General features: G+C 42.9%; 1 protein-coding gene across 1 annotated transcript in view; it reads left to right on the forward strand.

Moving 5' to 3' along the window:
* Window positions 1-7,651: 7,651 nt before the first annotated feature.
* Window positions 7,652-22,731, forward strand: part of psmd1 (proteasome 26S subunit, non-ATPase 1) — a gene marked incomplete in the record, with an annotated part of 59,384 nt that continues 44,304 nt past the window's right edge. The window contains 16 exon segments of the mRNA XM_031822375.1: window positions 7,652-7,832; window positions 8,685-8,728; window positions 8,992-9,065; window positions 9,440-9,609; window positions 9,877-10,085; window positions 10,330-10,473; window positions 11,007-11,233; window positions 11,409-11,469; window positions 11,581-11,709; window positions 11,837-11,925; window positions 12,498-12,576; window positions 12,703-12,876; window positions 13,488-13,599; window positions 14,816-15,012; window positions 18,144-18,239; window positions 18,668-18,732. Of these exon segments, the coding sequence (XP_031678235.1) occupies window positions 7,817-7,832; window positions 8,685-8,728; window positions 8,992-9,065; window positions 9,440-9,609; window positions 9,877-10,085; window positions 10,330-10,473; window positions 11,007-11,233; window positions 11,409-11,469; window positions 11,581-11,709; window positions 11,837-11,925; window positions 12,498-12,576; window positions 12,703-12,876; window positions 13,488-13,599; window positions 14,816-15,012; window positions 18,144-18,239; window positions 18,668-18,732 (1,886 nt within the window).

Below are 22,731 nucleotides of genomic sequence, written 5' to 3' on the forward strand. Positions count from 1 at the left end.
TTTTAGATTAATTTAGACTATTTTGAGGAAGTGTTACTGGCTATGTTGTTGCTATGGTGGCTCAAAAGGGACAAACAACAGTAATATTGGGGATTTTTTTCCCTCGTTCTTCAAGCTAAGGTCTTTAAGGAGTATGCGAGCACAGACATTCGCGTCGCAAAGGAGCAAACTGAACCTATGTATGTGGACACCTTTACTCAATACAATGGAATCACTTGTGAGTGGTGCTCTTATCTCATATTTCTTACCACATCCTCCACATTTTTATTCTCATGTTTAACTGCTATATGTGTACCCTGTAATTACTCATGGGTCTATAATTAATAACTGATGTGAATTCACTGCCATTATTTCTGACTCTACTTTCTGACTCTTCGGTGGGGTTTAGAGGCAGATTTCCTTCCAATGTTATGGTACATTACCGCCACCTATTGTACTGGAGTTTGGGACAGAGACAGATAAACTAAATCCTACCTGCCAGCCCTGTTTCTCTTAAAAAGATAACACAATTTTTTTTGAGACTGTATGTAATGATGTTCTACTCAATATACTCTTTAAACTAATTTCCTGTATCCTCTTCTCCCTCATACTTGATCTCAGCCTCTCTCTTTCCCTCTGATAATGCCCACACTGTGGCAATACATGCTCCACTGTCTCTGTTTCCAGGCAATAATCACACTTTCCTGTTGGATGCTTTCCTATCGCATTTAAAGTCTTATTCAACCGGCTGTGTCCCACCCTTAATCTACTGGCTGTGTCCCACCCTTAATCTACTGGCTGTGTCCCACCCTTAATCTACTGGCTGTGTCCCACCCTTAATCTACTGGCTGTGTCCCACACTTAATCTACTGGCTGTGTCCCACCCTTAATATACTGGCTGTGTCCCACCCTTAATCTACTGGCTGTGTCCCACCCTTAATCTTGTAAAAATTTGCCTCCTCTGTTCTGTCCCTTCCTGCCGTCTTCCTCTGTACTTGAACTAAATGCCGGCCCTTAGTATCTCTATTCCACTGCTCCTGCCATCTCTACACCATCACTGTCCATATCAGGCTTTTTGCCTCTTCCTTGCTCATTGAAACTACAGCCTTAACATCCCCACTACTAAGTGGTTGTTTAGCCAGTACTTCAACTGACTCATTCCCCTCCAGTCCCACATGGGCTGGGACCCATGTAAATCTGATCTGTATACCCATCTGTGTAATCCTGCCATGGGTTTGTAGCGCGTCATAAAGCATGTCTTGTCTGCTATGTGAACTAAAGGACTGCAGACTCATCAACACTGCACATGAATCAGAGCAAATAACTACTCTGTCTGGCTTGACTTCCTCCATCCACTGCAAGGCCAACAGTATGGCCATCACCTCTGCCGTATATACAGCCAGAAGATCTGTAATACATTTCTTGATTTCCACCCCACATTCCTGCACCACAAATGCTGACCCAGTACGTCCTGTCCTTGGATCTCTTGAATCTGTGTAAATGGCCATAAAATCCAAATACACAGTAGGCAGACATCTCTTAAACAAATCAGATGGATCAACACCCTCCCTATCTTTCTGTAGTCTCTCCAATCAGATGGATCAACACCCTCCCTATCTTTCTGTAATCTCTCCAGATGGATCAACACCCTCCCTATCTTTCTGTAATCTCTCCAGATGGATCAACACCCTCCCTATCTTTCTGTAGTCTCTCCAACTCTTCTAGATCAACTACTGGAGATGGGAGGAGCCATGGAGGATGTACAGGTATAGCTACCATTGGACTAAACTCCCTTCCATATAGTCCCATTTCCTTCGCCTGGGTATTACCCAGCCGAACCATAACCTATACTGCTATAGTCTATTACAGATCGGATCAATACAACATACATGGTCCTCAATGAGGAACGCCCAGCTCCCCCACTCCTTCCCCATCAGCCCGGATCAATGCAACATACATGGTCCTCAATGAGGAACGCCCAGCTCCCCCACTTCTTCCCCATCAGCCCGGATCAATGCAACATACATGGTCCTCAATGAGGAACGCCCAGCCCCCCCACTTCTTCCCCATCAGACAGCACATCACATTTATCACCTTCTTACACTTTTCAGGTCAGTCTAGTGTTAAAGTACACCCCAAGGAACCTGAAGGCCCCCACCCTCTCCAGGTTTCTCCCATATACAGTTGAAGTCAGAAGTGTACATACACCTAGGTTGGCTTGTTGGTCTCGCTGGGTCCTTTCCTGGCTTCCGGATTGTTGGCCTCGCTGGGTCCTTCCCTGGCTTCCGGCTTGTTGGTCTCGCTGGATCCTTCCCTGTCTTCCGGATTGGTACCTTTACTGCCTCCCTTCAGCTGCCTGGTAGTTTCCCCTCCTCCCACAATCTGTACAACATCAATACCTTATCCAGTGCCTCATCACTAAGATGGGCCAACATAACATTGCACACCGTGTCTTTCCCAGGTGAAGTTAACCCATCCTTACCTATTGCCCTTTTCATCTCTGCCAAATGTAAATGGTGCATTCAATGCATAATTTACATCCTTCCTCCTATCCAGCACTCCAGGGTGCTCCTCTCTCATTCTCTCTCAACTATAACATCTTCCGTCAAGATAGAACTGCCAAAGGGGGCGGAGTTGCAGTTTACTGCAGAGATAGCCTGCAAAGTAATGTCATACTTTCCAGGTCCATACCCAAACAGTTCGAACTACTAATTTTGAAAATCACTCTCTCCAGAAATAAGTCTCTCACGGTTGCCGCCTGCTACCGACCCCCCTCAGCTCCCAGCTGTGCCCTGGACACCATTTGTGAATTGATCGCCCCCCATCTAGCTTCAGAGTTTGTTCTGTTAGGTGACCTAAACTGGGATATGCTTAACACCTCGCCAGTCCTACAATCTAAGCTAGATGCCCTCAATCTCACACAAATCATCAAGGAACCCACCAGGTACAACCCTAACTCTGTAAACAAGGGCACCCTCATAGACGTCATCCTGACCAACTGGCCCTCCAAATACACCTCCGCTGTCTTCAACCAGGATCTCAGCGATCACTGCCTCATTGCCTGTATCCGCTACGGAGCCGCAGTCAAACGACCACCCCTCATCACTGTCAAACGCTCCCTAAAACACTTCTGTGAGCAGGCCTTTCTAATCGACCTGGCCCGGGTATCCTGGAAGGACATCGACCTCATCCCGTCAGTTGAGGATGCCTGGTCATTCTTTAAAAGTAACTTCCTCACCATTTTAGATAAGCATGCTCCGTTCAAAAAATGCAGAACTAAGAACAGATACAGCCCTTGGTTCACCCCAGACCTGACGGCCCTCGACCAGCACAAAAACATCCTGTGGCGGACTGCAATAGCATCGAATAGTCCCCGTGATATGCAACTGTTCAGGGAAGTCCGGAACCAATACACGCAGTCAGTCAGGAAAGCTAAGGCCAGCTTCTTCAGGCAGAAGTTTGCATCCTGTAGCTCCAACTCCAAAAAGTTCTGGGACACTGTGAAGTCCATGGAGAACAAGAGCACCTCCTCCCAGCTGCCCACTGCACTGAGGCTAGGTAACACGGTCACCACTGATAAATCCATGATTATCGAAAACTTCAATAAGCATTTCTCAACGGCTGGCCATGCCTTCCGCCTGGCTACTTCAACCTCGGCCAACAGCTCCGCCCCCCCCGCAGCTCCTCGCCCAAGCCTCTCCAGGTTCTCCTTTAACCAAATCCAGATAGCAGATGTTCTAAAAGAGCTGCAAAACCTGGACCCGTACAAATCAGCTGGGCTTGACACTCTGGACCCTCTATTTCTGAAACTATCTGCCACCATTGTCGCAACCCCTATTACCAGCCTGTTCAACCTCTCTTTCATATCGTCTGAGATCCCCAAGGATTGGAAAGCTGCCGCAGTCATCCCCCTCTTCAAAGGGGGAGACACCCTGGACCCAAACTGTTACAGACCTATATCCATCCTGCCCTGCCTATCTAAGGTCTTCAAAAGCCAAGTCAACAAACAGGTCACTGACCATCTCGAATCCCACCGCACCTTCTCCGCTGTGCAATCTGGTTTCCGAGCCGGTCATGGGTGCACCTCAGCCACACTCAAGGTACTCAACGATATCATAACCGCCATCGATAAAAGACAGTACTGTGCAGCCGTCTTCATCGACCTTGCCAAGGCTTTCGACTCTGTCAATCACCATATTCTTATCGGCAGACTCGGGAGCCTCGGTTTTTCGGATGACTGCCTTGCCTGGTTCACCAATTACTTTGCAGACAGAGTTCAGTGCGTCAAATCGGAGGGCATGCTGTCTGGTCCTCTGGCAGTCTCTATGGGGGTGCCACAGGGTTCAATTCTCGGGCCGACTCTTTTCTCTGTGTATATCAATGATGTTGCTCTTGCTGCGGGCGATTCCCTGATCCACCTCTACGCAGACGACACCATTCTATATACCTTCGGCCCGTCTTTGGACACTGTGCTATCTAACCTCCAAACAAGCTTCAATGCCATACAACACTCCTTCCATGGCCTCCAACTGCTCTTAAACGCTAGTAAAACCAAATGCATGCTTTTCAACCGGTCGCTGCCTGCACCCGCATGCCCGACTAGCATCACCACCCTGGATGGTTCCGACCTAGAATATGTGGACGTCTATAAGTACCTAGGTGTCTGGCTAGACTGCAAACTCTCCTTCCAGACTCATATCAAACATCTCCAATCGAAAATCAAATCAAGAGTCGGCTTTCTATTCCGCAACAAAGCCTCCTTCACTCACGCCGCCAAGCTTACCCTAGTAAAACTGACTATCCTACCGATCCTCGACTTCGGCGATGTCATCTACAAAATGGCTTCCAACACTCTACTCAGCAAACTGGATGCAGTCTATCACAGTGCCATCCGTTTCGTCACTAAAGCACCTTATACCACCCACCACTGCGACTTGTATGCTCTAGTCGGCTGGCCCTCGCTACATATTCGTCGCCAGACCCACTGGCTCCAGGTCATCTACAAGTCCATGCTAGGTAAAGCTCCGCCTTATCTCAGCTCACTGGTCACGATGGCAACACCCATCCGTAGCACGCGCTCCAGCAGGTGTATCTCACTGATCATCCCTAAAGCCAACACCTCATTTGGCCGCCTTTCGTTCCAGTACTCTGCTGCCTGTGACTGGAACGAATTGCAAAAATCGCTGAAGTTGGAGACTTTTATCTCCCTCACCAACTTCAAACATCAGCTATCTGAGCGGCTAACCGATCGCTGCAGCTGTACATAGTCTATTGGTAAATAGCCCACCCTTTCTCACCTACCTCATCCCCATACTGTTTTTATTTATTTACTTTTCTGCTCTTTTGCACACCAATATCTCTACCTGTACATGACCATCTGATCATTCATCACTCCAGTGTTAATCTGCAAAATTGTAATTATTTGCCTACCTCCTCATGCCTTTTGCACACATTGTATATAGACTCCCCCTTTGGTTTCTACTGTGTTATTGACTTGTTAATTGTTTACTCCATGTGTAACTCTTTGTTGTCTGCTCACACTGCTATGCTTTATCTTGGCCAGGTCGCAGTTGCAAATGAGAACTTGTTCTCAACTAGCCTACCTGGTTAAATAAAGGTGGAAAAAAAATAAAAAAAATAAAAATAAAATAAAGTTGCCAAGCTATGCACTTTGACAAATGCTTTGGCCATCATCTCTGCCTTCTCCTCATCTGTTACTGCCATGTCCTCCCCACTCGTCAACACTGGATAGTCCCACTCCCTTCTGACCCCAGTCATCCTCTTCATCATCCACCACAATTTCCCCACAGGTGTCGCCCTTCCAAGAACCGATGCCAACATGACCTCTTTGCCTGACAGATGGTTTTCCTCACCAGAGCCTGCTTATACTGAATCAGATGTTGGAAGTTACACATCCTTTTCAGTACTCTAAATGCCCCGTTCCTACTTCTCAGCATTGCCCCACACTCCTCCGTCCACCATGGGACTGCTTTCCTCCTCCTCCTCCCTGAACTCTTAGGTATTGCCTTAGTAGCTGCCCCCACTAAAGCTGTTCTCACCCAGTTATTCATACTATCCACATCCCTCCTCATATCCACCCGAGCCATCACCTGCTCACTCAGCTCCTGAAACTGATCCCACTTTGCCCTTCCAAACACCCACCTGCCTACTCCATCCACTGACACCTCCTCCTCCCTCCAGCCTACTGTGCATACTATGGGGTAATGATCACTCCCTACTGTCGACTCTTCCCATAACTCCCACACACAGATTCCTGCCATCACACTAGATACCAGAGTGAGGTCCAAGGCAGACTCTTTCCGTGGCTAAATCAATCCTGGTCCCTCGTCCATCATTCCGACACACCAGATCCCTTGGCCATTTCCATCCATCCGTTTGCCCCCCCAGAGAGTGTTGTGGGCATTAAAATCCCCACACCACATTACCTTACTTCTATCATGGCCCTCCAACCTCTCCAGTACTTTTAGGTTCAATATCTGACAAGGATTATCTACTGAACAAAAATATAAATGAAACACGCAAACAATTTCAAAGACTTTATTGAGTTACAATTCATATAAGGAAATCAGTGAATTGAAATAAATAAATAAGGCCCTGATCTATGGATTTCACGTAACTGGGCAGGGGCGCAGTCATGGGTGGACCTGGGAGGGCATAGGCCCGCCCACTGGGGAGCCAGGCTCAGTCAATCACATTGAGTTTTTCCCCACTAAAGGGCATTATTACAGACATAAATACTCCTCAGTTTCAAGTTTACCTCTTTAGAGCTAACACTCACAGGCAATCCTGTTATCACCCCTTTAATCCACTGCTTGAATGGTGCAGACAGAGGGTTGCCTCGCTTCTAGTCCTTAGGAAACTTGCAGTATTTAGTTTTTATTGCTGCACTGCCGGAACTAGAAGCACAAGCATACCACAATAACATCTGTTAAAAACGAGTATGTGACCAATACAATATGATTTAAAACTGTTGCTCTCCTCAAACTTCCTTTTCTACTTAATCCCCGCCGCCATAGACCTCTTGCTCCCATTCAAACCTCTGGTCAATTTCTCTACTGCTTTTGTTTTATGTTTTCTCTTTTCTACTCCCTTCTCCATCACAATTGCCTACAATCTCTGACCCAGTCACAGCCGTGCCGACCCGCCGCCAGTTTGATTGTTTGCTTACTCCCTTTCAACCCGAAAGACTGATACGTAGCAAAAGTGCTAGCGCCAGCACCGTACCAAGCGGATACTCCCTTCGTATAAACCAAAGATCTCCAACCGACACAACTCCGATATTTATTATGTTATTACTGTGTCCAAAATACCACAGTCGAATGCAGTTTCAAAGCTGTAATATTTTTTATGTAAGGGGCGCTAGGGGGCAGAAAAACAACGTGTGTAGGACAGGTAAAATAACTGATTCATTCGAGACTGGCAGAATAGAAGCCGGTTTGTGGATAATTTTTTTAACCGAAATTAGGTTTGAAATATTCTAGCTAAGAATACAAAATATACAGCCCATTACACGTATTTTATTCAACACTTTCCTACCCCTATCCAAGAATCAGGATGAGATTAAATAATTGACAATGACGACGAGCTGTTATTTCATCAGGCACTATCTAGGTATACCTAACTATGGGTTTTTGGAAAGGGGGCTTTCATTATAGAACCAAAAATATTTTTCAACAGACAAGTGTCCCGCTGTTGTGGACAACTGACACATCTACTGTACTTTCAAGGTGTTGATGTTTTATAATTTCATTGTCACTAACTGAAACGGTATAACCTAGGTTCGTGGAGTTAAGAGGGGGAGAATAAAGAACCAACCATGATAACGTCTGCCGGTAAGCAGTAACATACTAGCAAATGTCAGCGTTTTGTAAAAGATTGCTAACGGTAGCAAGCTAGCATCCATTGATTTAGCTGAGTCACATAGCTAACTGGTTAGCTAACTAGCTATCTAACCAGTTTACAGACTTTTAAAACTCACAGTTAGCTAATTTAGCTGCTGTACGTTAACAAATGTTTGCTAGTTACCTATGTGGCTGGATAACAACTTTATTCCTATCATATTGTTTCATGTCTATAGTCGCCATTAACGTTAGTCGTTGGACAATGACGTTAGCCAGATGGCTAGCTAACATTAGCTAGGAATTTACCGACCGCGTTGGTTAGCTGCTGACGTTACCTAGCTGTGCCCTGGCAAACTAACGTAGTTAGCTAGTTTATAATGTAATATTTTCATAGGATAGGATTTCTAGTCACTCCTGCTCCTAGTAGCAGTGTTGGGCCAGTAACCGAAAGGTAGCTGGGTCGAGTCCCCGAGCCGACAACGTTTAAATCTGCCCCTGGTCAAACTCGGAAGGGAAAGGGGAGACGTAGTCCAGTTATTACATTGAAATGTGTCGATTAAGACACCTCTCTGATTTCCGAGGGGTTGGGTTAAATGCGGAAGACACATTTCAGTTGAATGTATTCAGTTATACAACTGACCAGATATCCCCTTTTCCCTTTCGAGTTTGGCCTGTTTAAGCTTCACATTAAACTTTTCTATGTCAGTCAGTCAAATGAGAAGGTTAACGTTTTCTGTCTAACCTAGCTAGCTACGTTACATACACTGAAGTGCATCAGGGTTCACACACACATCAGGGTTTATCCATGATGTTGAAACTGACTACACATCATTTGATTTTTAGCTGGAATCATCTCACTGCTGGATGAGGAGGAGCCCCAACTCAAGGTATCATGAATTTAAGCTTGCTATCCAGTGAGAATACACCAGTGGTCACCAACCATGGACCTAGAGAAGATGAAAAGCCTTGTACAATAACATTAAAGACCATCATAAGTAGCTAGTTAGTAGAAGCAGTCATTAGTGCTGGACATTAGCTCTCCTGGACCATGTTTGGTGACCACTAACATTCCTATTGACTTGGCAATGATTATTCTTGACTATTGTTTGTGTAAAGTGTCTTAACATTTGTAAAAAAAATTTGCTTGTAGGAGTTTGCTCTGCACAAGCTGAACTCCATTGTCAATGACTTCTGGGCTGAGATATCGGGATCTGTTGACAAAATGTAAGTTTTTAAACAAGTGGAAAAAAGCCACAAATATTACATGGTCAGTTTAAATTGGCAATATGTCACTTTTTGGGCAACCTGACCAAATTCACTTAACGTTCTGTTTTTTGCTTATTTTAACTTTTTTGTACACCAGCTTCAAACAGCTGAAACAACAATATTTTTGGTTATGTAAAGTATTTTTCACAGCAGTTTAGATGATACATTGATTATCTACCATATAGCTAACTTAGTTTGTCACAAACTGAAATTAGGCAAACTTTTTAGTTTAAGCAATCAGGAAATGGTGGAGCGATTGCTGCATAGTGCAACTTTAATTAGAATAAAGAAATTACTCAAGGGAGAAAAAAATATGTGTTCTCTCCTCACAGCGAGGTCCTGTATGAAGATGAGACATTTCGGAGCAGGGCGTTTGCTGCCTTGGTGGCTTCCAAAGTGTTCTACCACCTCGGGGCATTTGATGAGTCTTTGAACTACGCTCTGGGTGCAGGAGACCTTTTCAATGTCACAGACGACACTGAATATGTGGAGACCATTATCGGTGAGTGATGTCACAACTGCATGTTTTGGTATCCACAAGTACTCCATCTTGGTACTGACCTCAAGGGCTTGATGCTGATGCTGATCCATAGGCTTACCTTTTTTAGTTACATTACACATAGTCACCTCCAACAATGTTCAATTTATGTATACCCACTGTTGCTAATTTAGATATCAACACACTGATGCATGCCACTAATCATGGCAATTGATTATTCCACAGCGGTATACAGTAGTTCTTTGATGACCTCTGGTCTTTTCCCCGTAGCCAAATGCATTGATCACTACACCAAGCAGCGGGTGGAGAACGCCGAGCTTCCTGAGGACGAGGAGAAGAAGAGCATCGACCCCCGGCTGGAGGGCATCGTCAACAAGATGTTCCTGCGTTGCCTGGGCGACCATAAGTACAAGCAGGCCATCGGCATTGCCTTGGAGACTCGACGCCTGGACATCTTCGAGAAGACTATCCTTGAATCGGTCAGTGGCTCCCGGGTCGTCTTCTGAACACATTCTGTTTTGGTTCCACAGATTGTTTAATTTGGTGCAACTTCTACTTAATGTAATAAATAAAAAATTCGCTTAATGAAAATCCACAGATCCACGACTTTTGGTTTAGCCTACATTTTATTTAAATGTTTTTGTTGTGGTTTAAAACAATAAAACATTCAGTAACAACTTACATTTTATGTTGAGATCCTAACCCTCTTTTCGTCTTGTACAGAATGACGTTAGTGGCCTACTGGCCTACAGCCTGAAGGTCTGCATGTCACTAATGCAGAACAAGAAGTTCCGCAACGAGGTCCTCCGAGTGCTGGTCAAGCTCTACATGAATCTGGAGAAGCCTGACTTCATCAATGTTTGCCAGGTAACGGGGAGAAAGCACACTTCAAATTGGGCTCTGATTTTTAAAATATCCATTCAACTGCCTGCAGTTTGGTGGTGCGATGGTTCTGATTTCACAATCTGAAACAGTACCATCCTGATCCAGTGGAATTACATAGTCATTCAATAGCAAATTTCTTTGAAAATAAACAGTCACGTGCACATGTTATTGTTAGGGGGGGGGGGGAAACTGTGCATAATGAAATGATCCACTAAATATTGTTCACCTTAAATCTAACAATGCTTCTGTCTGAGGTGGATCTTTATCAGGTTGCATGTGCCCAAACCCACACGTGTTACCAGCAGAGGCAGTCACTTTGAAGCTGACTACCGACTATTGCTCTTCATTCCCCCTCACCCCACCTGAATCTCTTTTTGATTACTGCAATTCAGCTTTTAGCTGCAAATATGTACAATATCAAATAAACCCATCTTACTAATACGATGAAGGAACCACTTGACCACCATGCATCACACTCAAACTCTGTCTCTCCTCCTTCTCTTTCTCCTCCACAGTGCCTGATCTTCCTGGATGACCCACAGGCGGTGAGCGACATCCTGGAGAAGCTGGTGAAGGAAGACAACCTGCTGATGGCCTACCAAATCTGCTTCGACCTGTACGAGAGTGCCAGCCAGCAGTTCCTCTCCTCCGTCATCCAGAACCTGCGCACCGTGGGCACGCCCATCCCCGCCGTGCCTGGCTCCACCAACACAGGCACTGTGCCCATCCCAGACAAAGACAGGTGCGTGAGGATGAGGGTGTAGTCACAGGGTGAGATGGGTAGGTTGGGGAAAGATGATGGGAAAATGTGAAGGAAATGTAGTAAGATCGGTGTAGGTGAAATATCTTGACACATCACAGGTAACTTACTGTGATACAAAGTTGATTTAGCAAATATGTTTTAAAAAATGTCTCAGTGATGCTATGGAGACGGACGACAAGGCCAGCAGCTCCCCTGCAGGAAAAGCTGCAGACAGTGTGAGTAGCTCTACTTGGTGCTTCTTTATGGCCATGCAGAGAAGCTGTCAATTTTATATAACTGTTCTTGTCACCCAAATTAATGGGTCTTCCCTTCCTCTGCTTGCATAGAAGGACGAGCCTAAGGACCAGAACGCGAAGATGATCAAAATTCTCAGTGGAGAAATGGCCATCGAATTTCATCTGCAGTTCCTCATCCGGAACAACAACACAGACTTAATGATTCTCAAGAACACAAAGGTAAAGGGTGCCATTATGAGTATTAAACAGGCTATGTATTGCATGTTACATAGGCATATGACATGTACTGCATTATTAAAAAGGCTTTCACAATTATTTTTGCTGTTGCTTTGTCTACCTAATCCAGGATGCAGTCCGAAATTCGGTGTGTCACACAGCCACGGTCATAGCCAACTCCTTCATGCATACGGGGACCACAAGTGACCAGTTCCTCAGGTATAGCCACTATACAATAACATCACCAGCTATAGCATAAACACATAGAGAATATCACTTTCTGTTTTGCCAGCACACTTCATAACATACCTTCCAGGAAGTTGTATTTATATATAAAAATGTATATATAATTTATATATTTCGTTGTGTTGGTGGTAATGTGGTACATTCTATTGGTGTGAGGCAGACCTGGCTTCTGAATATTTTCAAATAATGTGGCTGAAATCAACTACTTCTACTTGAAGTATTTCAAATAATTCCTATAAATAGCCTACTCTTATTTCCAAATGCATTATTTCAAATACTCCTAGGACCTGGGTTCAAATGCATCGGAGTACTTATTTGAATTTGTATGTACTCTGTATTAAATAACATTTTCTAATAAATGCTTATACTTCCCAATTTTATTTCCAAATACATTCCAATATTCAACTGCTTATATTTTCTCCCAAAAAATATTTTAATATTATTTAAATAATCAAAATAGTTTTTGGCTGAAGCCTGGTGTGGGGATATAAAGGGATAATGCTGTGTTTGGCTGTGTGATGAGATTTTATTCATTCTTTCAACAGAGAGAACTTGGAGTGGCTTGCAAGAGCCACCAACTGGGCCAAGTTCACAGCCACAGCCAGTCTTGGCGTCATTCACAAGGTGAACTTTAGCGGAAACTATTTAAAACATAAAATGATATCTCTGGTTTTCTGATTTAAAAAAAGTATATATATATATATATATATATATATATAAAGTTTTCCTGAATAATCTGCATATTTTCAGGGTCACGAGAAAGAGGCACTGCAGTTGATGGCCACTTATCTGCCCAAAGACACCTCACCCGGATCAGCCTACCAGGAGGGAGGCGGCCTGTATGCCCTCGGGCTAATCCACGCCAACCACGGGGGGGACATCATCGACTACCTGCTCAGTCAGCTCAAGAACGCCAGCAATGACGTGAGTGGCAACATGCAGACACGTCACATTTCCCTTAATCAATTCCAAATCAACCCATATCCCACCCCACCCCTTTGGTTACTTAGATTTGATCGGATGTGTGTGTAAAGGCATCTGCATGATACCCAGATGAAACAGTTCAGAAGAGTTTGTGCTTATATTATAAACAATTTGACACTTTAAATTTTTTTTTTTTATTGAGAAATACTGAATCAAACATTTTTGATGTACAATTGCGCGACTAAGATCTCCTCGGCAAAAACATGAAAATTAATTCATTGAGTTTCTTGAATTGATTTCTTGAGTTCTCTTTGATGAATTCTGACTATTATGAGGAAGTGTCTACTGGCTACAGCATCTCAAGATGGACAAACAGTACGATTGGCACTTTTTCTAGTTTTTCAAGCGTAGGTCTTTTTTAAGAGAGTAAGCGAACACACTCGTTCGGTTCCGGCTAGGCACCAGTCAAACTGAAGCATGCTGATGCATTAAGCAATACGGAGATAATTCCAACGAAGCCCATCGGGGATATCATGTCACATTTGAGTTGAAATCAAAGTTATATTTGTGTCTGTGATGGCTGTTTTGGTTTGCTTTGTTTCCTCCCACAGATTGTCCGTCACGGGGGAGGTCTGGGCCTGGGATTGGCTGCTTTGGGTACAGCCAGGCAGGATGTGTACGATCTGCTCAAGTCTAACCTGTACCAGGACGATGCAGTCACAGGTACACGACCCTGAACAGACAGTGAGGCGTTTGGTGCTAGTCGAGTTCAAATTTAGCCAACTATTATACACTGAACAAAAATATAAAAGCAACAATTTAAAAGGTTTTACTGAGTTATAGTTCCTATAAGGAAATCAGTCAATTGAAATAAATTCGGTTGGCCCTAATCTATGGATTTCACACGACTAGGAGTACAGATAAGTTTTTTTTTTTTTTTAATGGTAGGGGTGTGGATCAGGAAACAGTTCGGGATCATGCCGTGCGACATCTCCTTTGCGTGTAGTTCATCATCAGGCTGATTGTGGAATGTTGTCCCACTCCTCTTCAATGGCTGGATGTAGTTGCTGCATATTGGTCGGAACTGGAACATGCTGTTGTACACGTTGATCCAGAGCATCCCAAACATGCTCAATGAGCGACATGTCTGAGTATGCAGGACATGGAAGAACTGGGACATTTTCAGCTTCCAGGAATTGTGTACAGATCCTTGCGACATGGGACTGTGCTTTATCATGCTGAAACATGAAGTGATGGTGGCAGATGAATGACATGACAATAGGTCATAGTATCGCTGTCCGTTCAAATTTACATCGATAAAATGGAATTGTGTTTGTTGTCCATAGATTATGCCGCCTGCCCATACCGTATCCCCACCCCCACCATGGGGCACTCTGTTCACAACCGTGACCTCAGCATACCGCTTGCCCACACGACACCATGCATATGGTTGCGGTTGTGAGGCCAGTTGGACGTACTACCAAATTCTCTAAAACTACTTTGGAGTCTGCTTATGGTAGAGATTTGAGCATTAAAATTCTCTGGTAACAGCTCTGATGGACATTCTTGCAGTCAACATGCCAATTGCACGCTCCGCGACCTCAGCATACCGCTCGCCCACACGACACCATGCATATGGTTGTGGTTGCATATGGAATATTTCTGTGATCGTTTATTTCAGCTCATGAAACATGGGATCAACACTTTACGTTTATATTTTTGTTCATTATATCTCTGTAGCCCTTAGAGTTAAAACATCTTGACATATTTGCATCTGTTGATATACAGTAAGCTTGCAACAAACTGCATTGCTTGTGCAATTTACAAGAGATCAGTGATACTAGTAAAATCAACTCTGTGCTGCCAGTTGTTCAGATTTAGAAAGGACTTTTCTTTGGTGCCATTATGCGGTGCTCATGTTTTTACCCTCTGTTCACAGGCGAGGCAGCAGGACTGGCCCTGGGGCTCGTCATGCTGGGCTCCAAGTCTGCCCAGGCCATCGAGGACATGGTGGGCTACGCCCAGGAGACTCAGCACGAGAAGATCCTGCGCGGCCTGGCCGTGGGCATCGCCATGGTGATGTACGGACGCATGGAGGAGGCAGACACGCTCATCGAGAGCCTCTGCAGGGACAAGGTAACTATGGGGCTTGGAAATGCATTCGCGTGTACTAGGACTGACCCCATTTATTTTGTTTGGTCGTTAGGCTGTTTGACCGATATTTCTTTAGTCAAGCAGTCGCAATTATTTTGAGTTTTATTTTATTTTCTTCTTTTGATTCACGCTGGTCTCAGTGGACTAATCCATTGTGGAGTCCACTGGGTCATCACTCTAAGATGTGAAATTGTATATGGTTATATTATGTAAAAATAATAGTGCATCACTACTACAGCTAATATACTGTGTAAATAATGCTCTTTATCCAGTGTTGGATATGGTCACTGTCTGTGGTTCTGAAACATAATCTTCAGTGTGCCATAGAATTGGCATCTTTCCCTACGTTGCTATGTGCATAATGGCAAAATTTACCGGCATATTGCGAACAATGCCTTAACCCTATTCGGAAAGGATTAGATTTACATTCATTCGTTCATGCCATCACGCAGAATGAGACATGAAATGCAATCAAGCATTTTTTTGTTTTAAAATTAAATGACAAAGGGAGCTTTGAATAATTAGCCTAAACAATAAACTGAAATTCATGAATGCATGCAATAGTCTGCTGTAATTAAAGACTTAGATGTGTGTGTATATGTATGTATATTATATATGTTTTTCCCCTGTAGAACAGTACATTTAATTAGTGTTTACACTGTTCCAAATGGTTAAAAAAATATATATTCTCACGCAACGCTTGCACCTATACTCTCCTGAATCTCCAGTAGTTTCCACAACTAGGTCATATGACTTCCACACATCTGACTTCCCCTTTCCCTCCTGAGCAACCAGTAAACATTCACCCTTTTTGAGTTTCTTTTTCGCGTCCTCCGCATTCGTTTTGCAGTCGACATTACTGTGTTCGGAGTTTGTTATAACCAATTTATTGATGTGATTATGATAGGCTATAGGTCAGGCCCTATTGGTCATGTGCATGCTATGATTACATGTAGGGCTGGGCGATATGACGATATATATCGTGTGACGATAGAAAACCGTCTATCGTTTCATATTATGATCTATATCGTTTATTTCGTTGTCGCAAATCGCACTCTTTGCGGTAATGTTTTCCGTCAATTGGACGACGCTTTGCGTGAACTTTGCAACACAAACAAATGTGGAGGAGAGTGAATGTGACATGGAGCTCATACCTAAAAGAGGGGCTACTTCGGTCGCATGGTCTCGGTTTGGATATGAAAAGTCTGACACGGACCAGAAAACCGCCCTCTGCTAAATATTCCGCAGGCCGGCCCCGACAACAGGCTCAAACACCACTAACCTCCTTTACCACCTACGCAAGAATCATGTGAAACATTTCGGAGAGAGTCTACGGATGAGACCCAAAAAAGTACAGTCGAGTGCTCAAAACAAACGCCCGACTCAGACGTTGCAAGAGGCTTTTGCCCGCGGCACACCATATGGCAAAGAACCATGCAGATGGAAGGAGATAACAGCTTCCGTTACCACTTACATCTGCAAAGACATGGCCCCAATTTACACGGTCAGGAAACGGGGGTTTCGTGAGTTGGCGCTTACACTCGACCCAAGGTGCCAAATGCAAATTGATATGTGACACGTATTAATGCAAAAATAACATGCAATACATGCAAGCCCCCCCCCAAAAAAAAATATAAATATTTTAAGCCTATATTTATTTTGTGCAAATATTTACCTTTTTTAGATTTTGTTAAATGCTTAATTTAACATTTGCACGAAGGTTCTAAATAAAAGAGAAATAATCAAATATGAGTAAGTACCTTTTTTTTAATCTTTGAGTTAATTCAAAATGTAACAAGAAATAGGCCTTTACGTCTGGGCATTTTATGTAAACTATTCATAGAATTTACAGAATGTGCTATATCGTGATATGTATCGTTATCGGGATATGAAATGACCTATATCGGGATGTGAGATTTTGACCATATCGCCCTGCTCTAATTACATGTTTCACATATGCCAGGTCGCAATTGTAAATGAGAACTTGTTCTCAACTTGCCTACCTGGTTAAATAAAGGTAAAATAAAATAAAGAAATAAAATAAAGAGCAAGGATTGAGGGGAAAGGTTTTCCTAAATAAATTAGGGATTTTGATAACGTTTCAGTCAAACAAGTAAAACTACATGGCTGAAATTATGTAGCAGCTTCAGCACGGGCAGTGCGATTTTAAACACTTGCTGTGGTGCCTTTTCGCTGGAGTAGGGAGGAGAGACAACATCTGCCAGTCACACAGGCACTCGCTGTCACTTGTTTTAACACTCTTGAGTAAATTGTGTCTATTTAATCAAACCATATTCTTCTGTAGACAAGCTCAGTGCGTATGTAGTTGATTTTATTCAACTACGTAATATGGGAAAAATATGTTTAAACATTTCGATCAATCGATTGGTTGAAAGAACAGGACTACTCTCGGGCGACCCCCAAAAATTTTTTTTCTTCTCAGGGCCACCCTAACACACACAGTAGTTCGCTATGCCTGCCGTGGGGATGGGTTCCGCTATGCCTGCCGTGGGGATGGGTTCCGCTATGCCTGCCGTGGGGATGGGTTCCGCTATGCCTGCCGTGGGGATGGGTTCCGCTATGCCTGCCGTGGGGATGGGTTCCGCTATGCCTGCCGTGGGGATGGGTTCCGCTATGCGTTGTAGGGTGCGGAAACTCACCTCATACCCTGCTACCAATATATTGACCTTCATTCCTTTAATTCCTTGGCTATGCAACAATGACTGTTAACCTTGTTGCCTATTGTGGGTGTTTTTGATTTCTTCCAGCCTGTAGTCATCCGTTTCAATTTACTGCGACAATGAGTACCTGTCCTGAGCCGTAGTATGAATGATGCATGCAGTACCCATACTTAAATGTGTTATTTGTCAAATAAGAGGTATACCTTTTGTTGACCATACATTGTTTCCATGACTACCTACTAGGGTTGCAAAATCTGGTAACTTTCAATAAATTCTCTGGTTTTCCAGAAATCCCGATTTCCTGCTTATTCCCTCCTGATTACGGGAATTTTCCAACTGGGATTTCGGGAATACCGAATAATGTTGCAATCTTACTGCTGCAGACTCTTCTCTTAGCTAAGGCTCTGTGTTCCGCCACTGCGTTTGTTGTAGGACCCCATCCTGCGCCGCTCCGGAATGTACACAGTGGGCATGGCCTACTGTGGCTCCGGGAACAACAAGGCCATCAGACGCCTGCTGCATGTGGCTGTAAGTATTCTCCTTCCTCACGCAAAACACGGACAACCAGGAATCAGAGTAGGGATAGTCCAGCTGTGAAGTATTGGAAATGGGAGTATGGTTATGACAGACAAAAGTATACCTCACAGTAAATTAAAATGTGTTGGTATGTTAAACGCCGTAATGAAATACATTCCTGGGTAGTACAGGAAGCCCTGATGGATTCATTAATGTTACTGGGGCAGATGGTTGAGTTGGTATTCATACAGATGGCAGCCTGCACAAGCTAAAGATGTTGTTCATAAAAAGCTCTTGTATCACAAGTATACACTTTCCCCAAATCTTTGATATCTGAGCAGATTGGGTGTTTGGGCAGGAAAATGGTTATTAGTAGCTGTTATCTCCTTGCCCTACTGTATTTTTTTTCTGCTATTAATACATTGTTCTCTACCTGTCAGGTAAGCGATGTGAACGATGATGTCAGAAGGGCAGCGGTGGAGTCCATTGGATTCATCATGTTCAGGTAAGGCCTTATTCAACCCTGTATCCCCTATGTAATCCCTTTTCCGCCCAGCAGAGGTCCCCCTACTTTCCAGCCTCTTGGTCCACTGCTAGTCTCTTAGCCCAACCTAACTGATCAATCAGCTCCTACATGTATACACAAAGACTACATTCCTCTCATAGCCCGGGCATCATTTCCAAATTATTTTGGAGTATGTCCTCAGATGGGTGTTGTTGGCAGTTTATGTAGCCTCCCTCCCCTCATCCTGATCGTTAAAACAAACAGTGAGAGAGATTTCTTCCGCCTAGACCTCAGATAAATAGATGGGGCTTTTCCACTCCTGATTGCCACCGGGGCTGTTACCCATCTTTGGCCCTGAGGTTAACCCACATTTCCAAGTTCCATGTTTTCCCCATCAAGAATGGTTTTTTTTGCAAGTTCTCACCAAAGCCTGTGGAATTTTCACCCCTGAAGAATTTGTTGTCTGAACACTGTTTGGGGGTTTTAAGTAACCAAGGGCATGCAGTAGGGTTAACCTTTAGCCCAGATGGAGCTCTGGGCTGATTTGCGTTTTCTTATACACTGAATTGTTTATGTTAGCGCTGGGCGATATGGCCAAAATATCATATCACTGTATTTATTTATTTTTTTAAATAGGAAAATGATGTATGATGGTATTTGACACTATTTTTGTTTTTAAGTAAGGACATTTCTAAATTTGCTTTATAAATAGTGCATGACCTCAGGGTGGTAACGCGTATTTCAATGGGTCTCCATTCTGATTTTTGTTTTCTACTGTTCAATTCAACTTCAACCCAAACTATTTTGGGGGGCATTTCATAAATGTCTGCATTTTCTGCATTCATTTGAGTATTTCCACACTGCCATGTGGGGCTGCACGACATGGGCTAACAATCTAAACCTTATTTCGAATCAAATGTTAATTGTTTCCTAGGGGACCCTTTAATCTTTGGCTACATTGTCTGTTTTCTGCTTCATGTAGCTAGCATATATTAATGCCTCTTGTATTCCTCTTTGATGTGGAAGGTACTGTTGCACAAACAACATGCTGATTTAGGTCTACACCACCACTGGTATTATCAGGCTGTATAATGAATTATGTTTGCTCTGACTGAGTACATTTATTAGCTTGCTCCCTAGCGATTAGCATTAGCGGCTAACAATATTTTGGCCCAACTTGCTAAGAAAAGACAAACTAGCTGTTTGCAGATGTAAGCAATACAAACTACTAGTGTAATAATAGAACGCTACTGGATTTATATGAAGAAGCAAAGTGAAAACAGCATTGTTGTCATCAACATGGTTGCCATCAACATTGTTGCATGTGCTGCATTGACCGTGCAGAGAACGCACGTGTCTCATTTTCTAGGAACAACAAATGCGCTCCTTGAGTGACAGGGGGCGGGGCTAGGTCTGTGTGGAAGGGCAGCCTGGAGAGAGATGACTCAAATGGCAAAGTAAACTATAAAAATGGACGTTTAACACCGTATCACATTTAACAAACCAAACAATAAAATACAGTTTTAGAAGGTAAAGTAAAAACCCAAACCGGTCCGTGCATTAATACCGGTATATCTAAAAAATACGGTATACCGCCCACCCTTTGGGCTCAGAATGCCTCAGAAATTCAAAATGGTTGAATTGAAGTAATAAACAGGATGCAGAATTGCTATTTGAATGAAAGGAAATAGAATTCATGGAAATTCAAATGCCTCTTCGATATTAGGAGTAGTCTATACAAATACACAGCTTGTACATAACATCAACCATGTCGTTATTTATATGTATGTATTTATATGTATGTAAATACAATTGAAACAATTTTTAGATTTTCAAGAAACTCAATTCATGCTCAAGGAAAACAAAACCTATGTGCTAATATTCTAAGTTATTATATTTCATTATTCACTTAGACCTGCTCAGGTACTTTGGAAAATAGTATGTTTTTGGGCTGGATGTGTCAGTTTGTAGTTCATACATGCATAATCTATGAGCAAATTTACTGTCTTACCTCAACTAGCCACCAAATCCCTAGGTTAAAAATGACTGTTTTCTAGAAGCTGTGTGATGCCATTTTCCCTACCTTTACCCTCATGTGGGGGTTTGAGTGACAGCTAGCAAGACACAGTACAGCGTGAGAGCAATGATGTGGTGCACATATCTGCACATTTGTGACGTAGTATGCAATTTTCAGGGACCACCTTTTGGCTCGGGCACTACTTTCAAAAGTACCAGAGAATATCTGTAAAGGTCCAATGCAGTTGTTTCTATCTCAATATCAAATAATTTCTGGGTAACAATTAACTGCAATCTGTAACTTTTTGGGTGACCTGACCAAATTCGCATAGAAAATGCGAGTTATAGATCTACTGCGTCGTAAGACTTGCTTTCAGATCTGTTCTATGTGCACTATTTCTATGCTTCCCATTCAGTTTAGTTTTTTTGCGTTGAACTATCGGTTTTGTACACCAGCTTCAAATGGCTGAAAATACAATATTTTGGGTGAGGTATTTCACAGCGGTTTAGATGGTACAATGATTCTCTACGGTACATTTTCCTTGTTTTGTCACACAAATTGAAATTTTGCGAACTATTAGAATTTTAGCAACCAGGAAATGGCGTAGCAATTTCTTCATGTTGCACCTTTTTTTGAGTACCTTACTGTGATTGTTTTATATTTAAATGTTCACAAAATAGCTTCTTAGCAAAGACCAATTTGTCATTCAAGAATTTTAGGTCTGTCTGGGAGTGATCTGCGTGGGGATAGGAAAACGATCTCTTATTGCCAGAGGTTTGGAACACTCTTTCTTATTGTTTTGTTAACTAATTAACACCTGGTGATGTCACTAGGCAGGCCAAAACTCCATCTATCTGTAGTGTGATAGACGCGCTGCTGTGTGTGTGTGTTTGCGCAATGCCACTGAGTGCCATAAGTCAGTTGGCAGCCACAGATTGATAAGCATCATGTTTGCCACTTCCTCTGTCCTCTCAGACCTTATTTACTTTTCACAATGAGGGAATGTCTTTTCAAACAGCTCTTACGCCCTTTTAGTGTGTCATAATTTCCACAATTTCAGTGTTATTCCAACCTCATGGTATGGAAATATATATGAAACACAGGCAAATCTAGTTTTTGACTGCGCTGGGCCTTGTAAATTCTGTTCAAAATAGGGAAAATACCCTCAAGTTTAACCCTCAAGTTGAGGCCTTCAAAAAATAAAGACAAACAAATTAAATGTTTTGATAGTGAGAGCAATTGTCCCATACTTTTTAAATGGGTTGTCTACATTTGTAAACAGAGAAATAAAAGCCTATTTTTTTTGGGGGGGGGGGGGGGGTTATACACTTCGGGCTGTAGTTCTAAGCACATCGGGCTATACACTGAGTGATATTCTCCAGGAGTCAATAGGTTTACATTTATACCCAAAAAAGTACAATATCTTTGTACCAATCATGGATTGTGGCTTTAGAATATAAAACACAATATATAAGGTAGGGTCTAATATAACTATTATTTGTTCAGAAAATCAAATGGGCTATTCTAAGCACTAAGTTTAAATAGAATGTTTCTGCAGAAAAGTGATATTCTTTGTTGTCTTGACGTGTCACCTGTCATTCAATGAAACACATATTCAATGACTGAGTGACATTTTTAATTGAATCAAATAAAATTCTACATCCTGCGGGGGTGTAGACCATTTGAATTTCAAGTCAAGAGTTGAATTGGATTCTATTCCAAAATTCTGAATTGAGCTCAACCCTGGTAAGCGCTGGGTATCATTTGTCGTTTGAAAAACCAACACAGCTAAATGTGTTGAAAGTGTGCTTAAGTTTCAGCAATGTGAGAATTTGTTTCATGTCCAAGTTAAATCTATGGAACATGAATTATCTTTGAACCACCCTTGTGGTCTGTGCAATGTTTTCAGTAGTCTCTTGTAATTTTAAAATGCAATTCATGATCAAAGATATGATGCTTTCGGAAGTGATTTTACTCTTCAG

Source organism: Oncorhynchus kisutch, linkage group LG4, assembly GCF_002021735.2.
Source record: "Oncorhynchus kisutch isolate 150728-3 linkage group LG4, Okis_V2, whole genome shotgun sequence".
Taxonomy (NCBI): domain Eukaryota; kingdom Metazoa; phylum Chordata; class Actinopteri; order Salmoniformes; family Salmonidae; genus Oncorhynchus; species Oncorhynchus kisutch.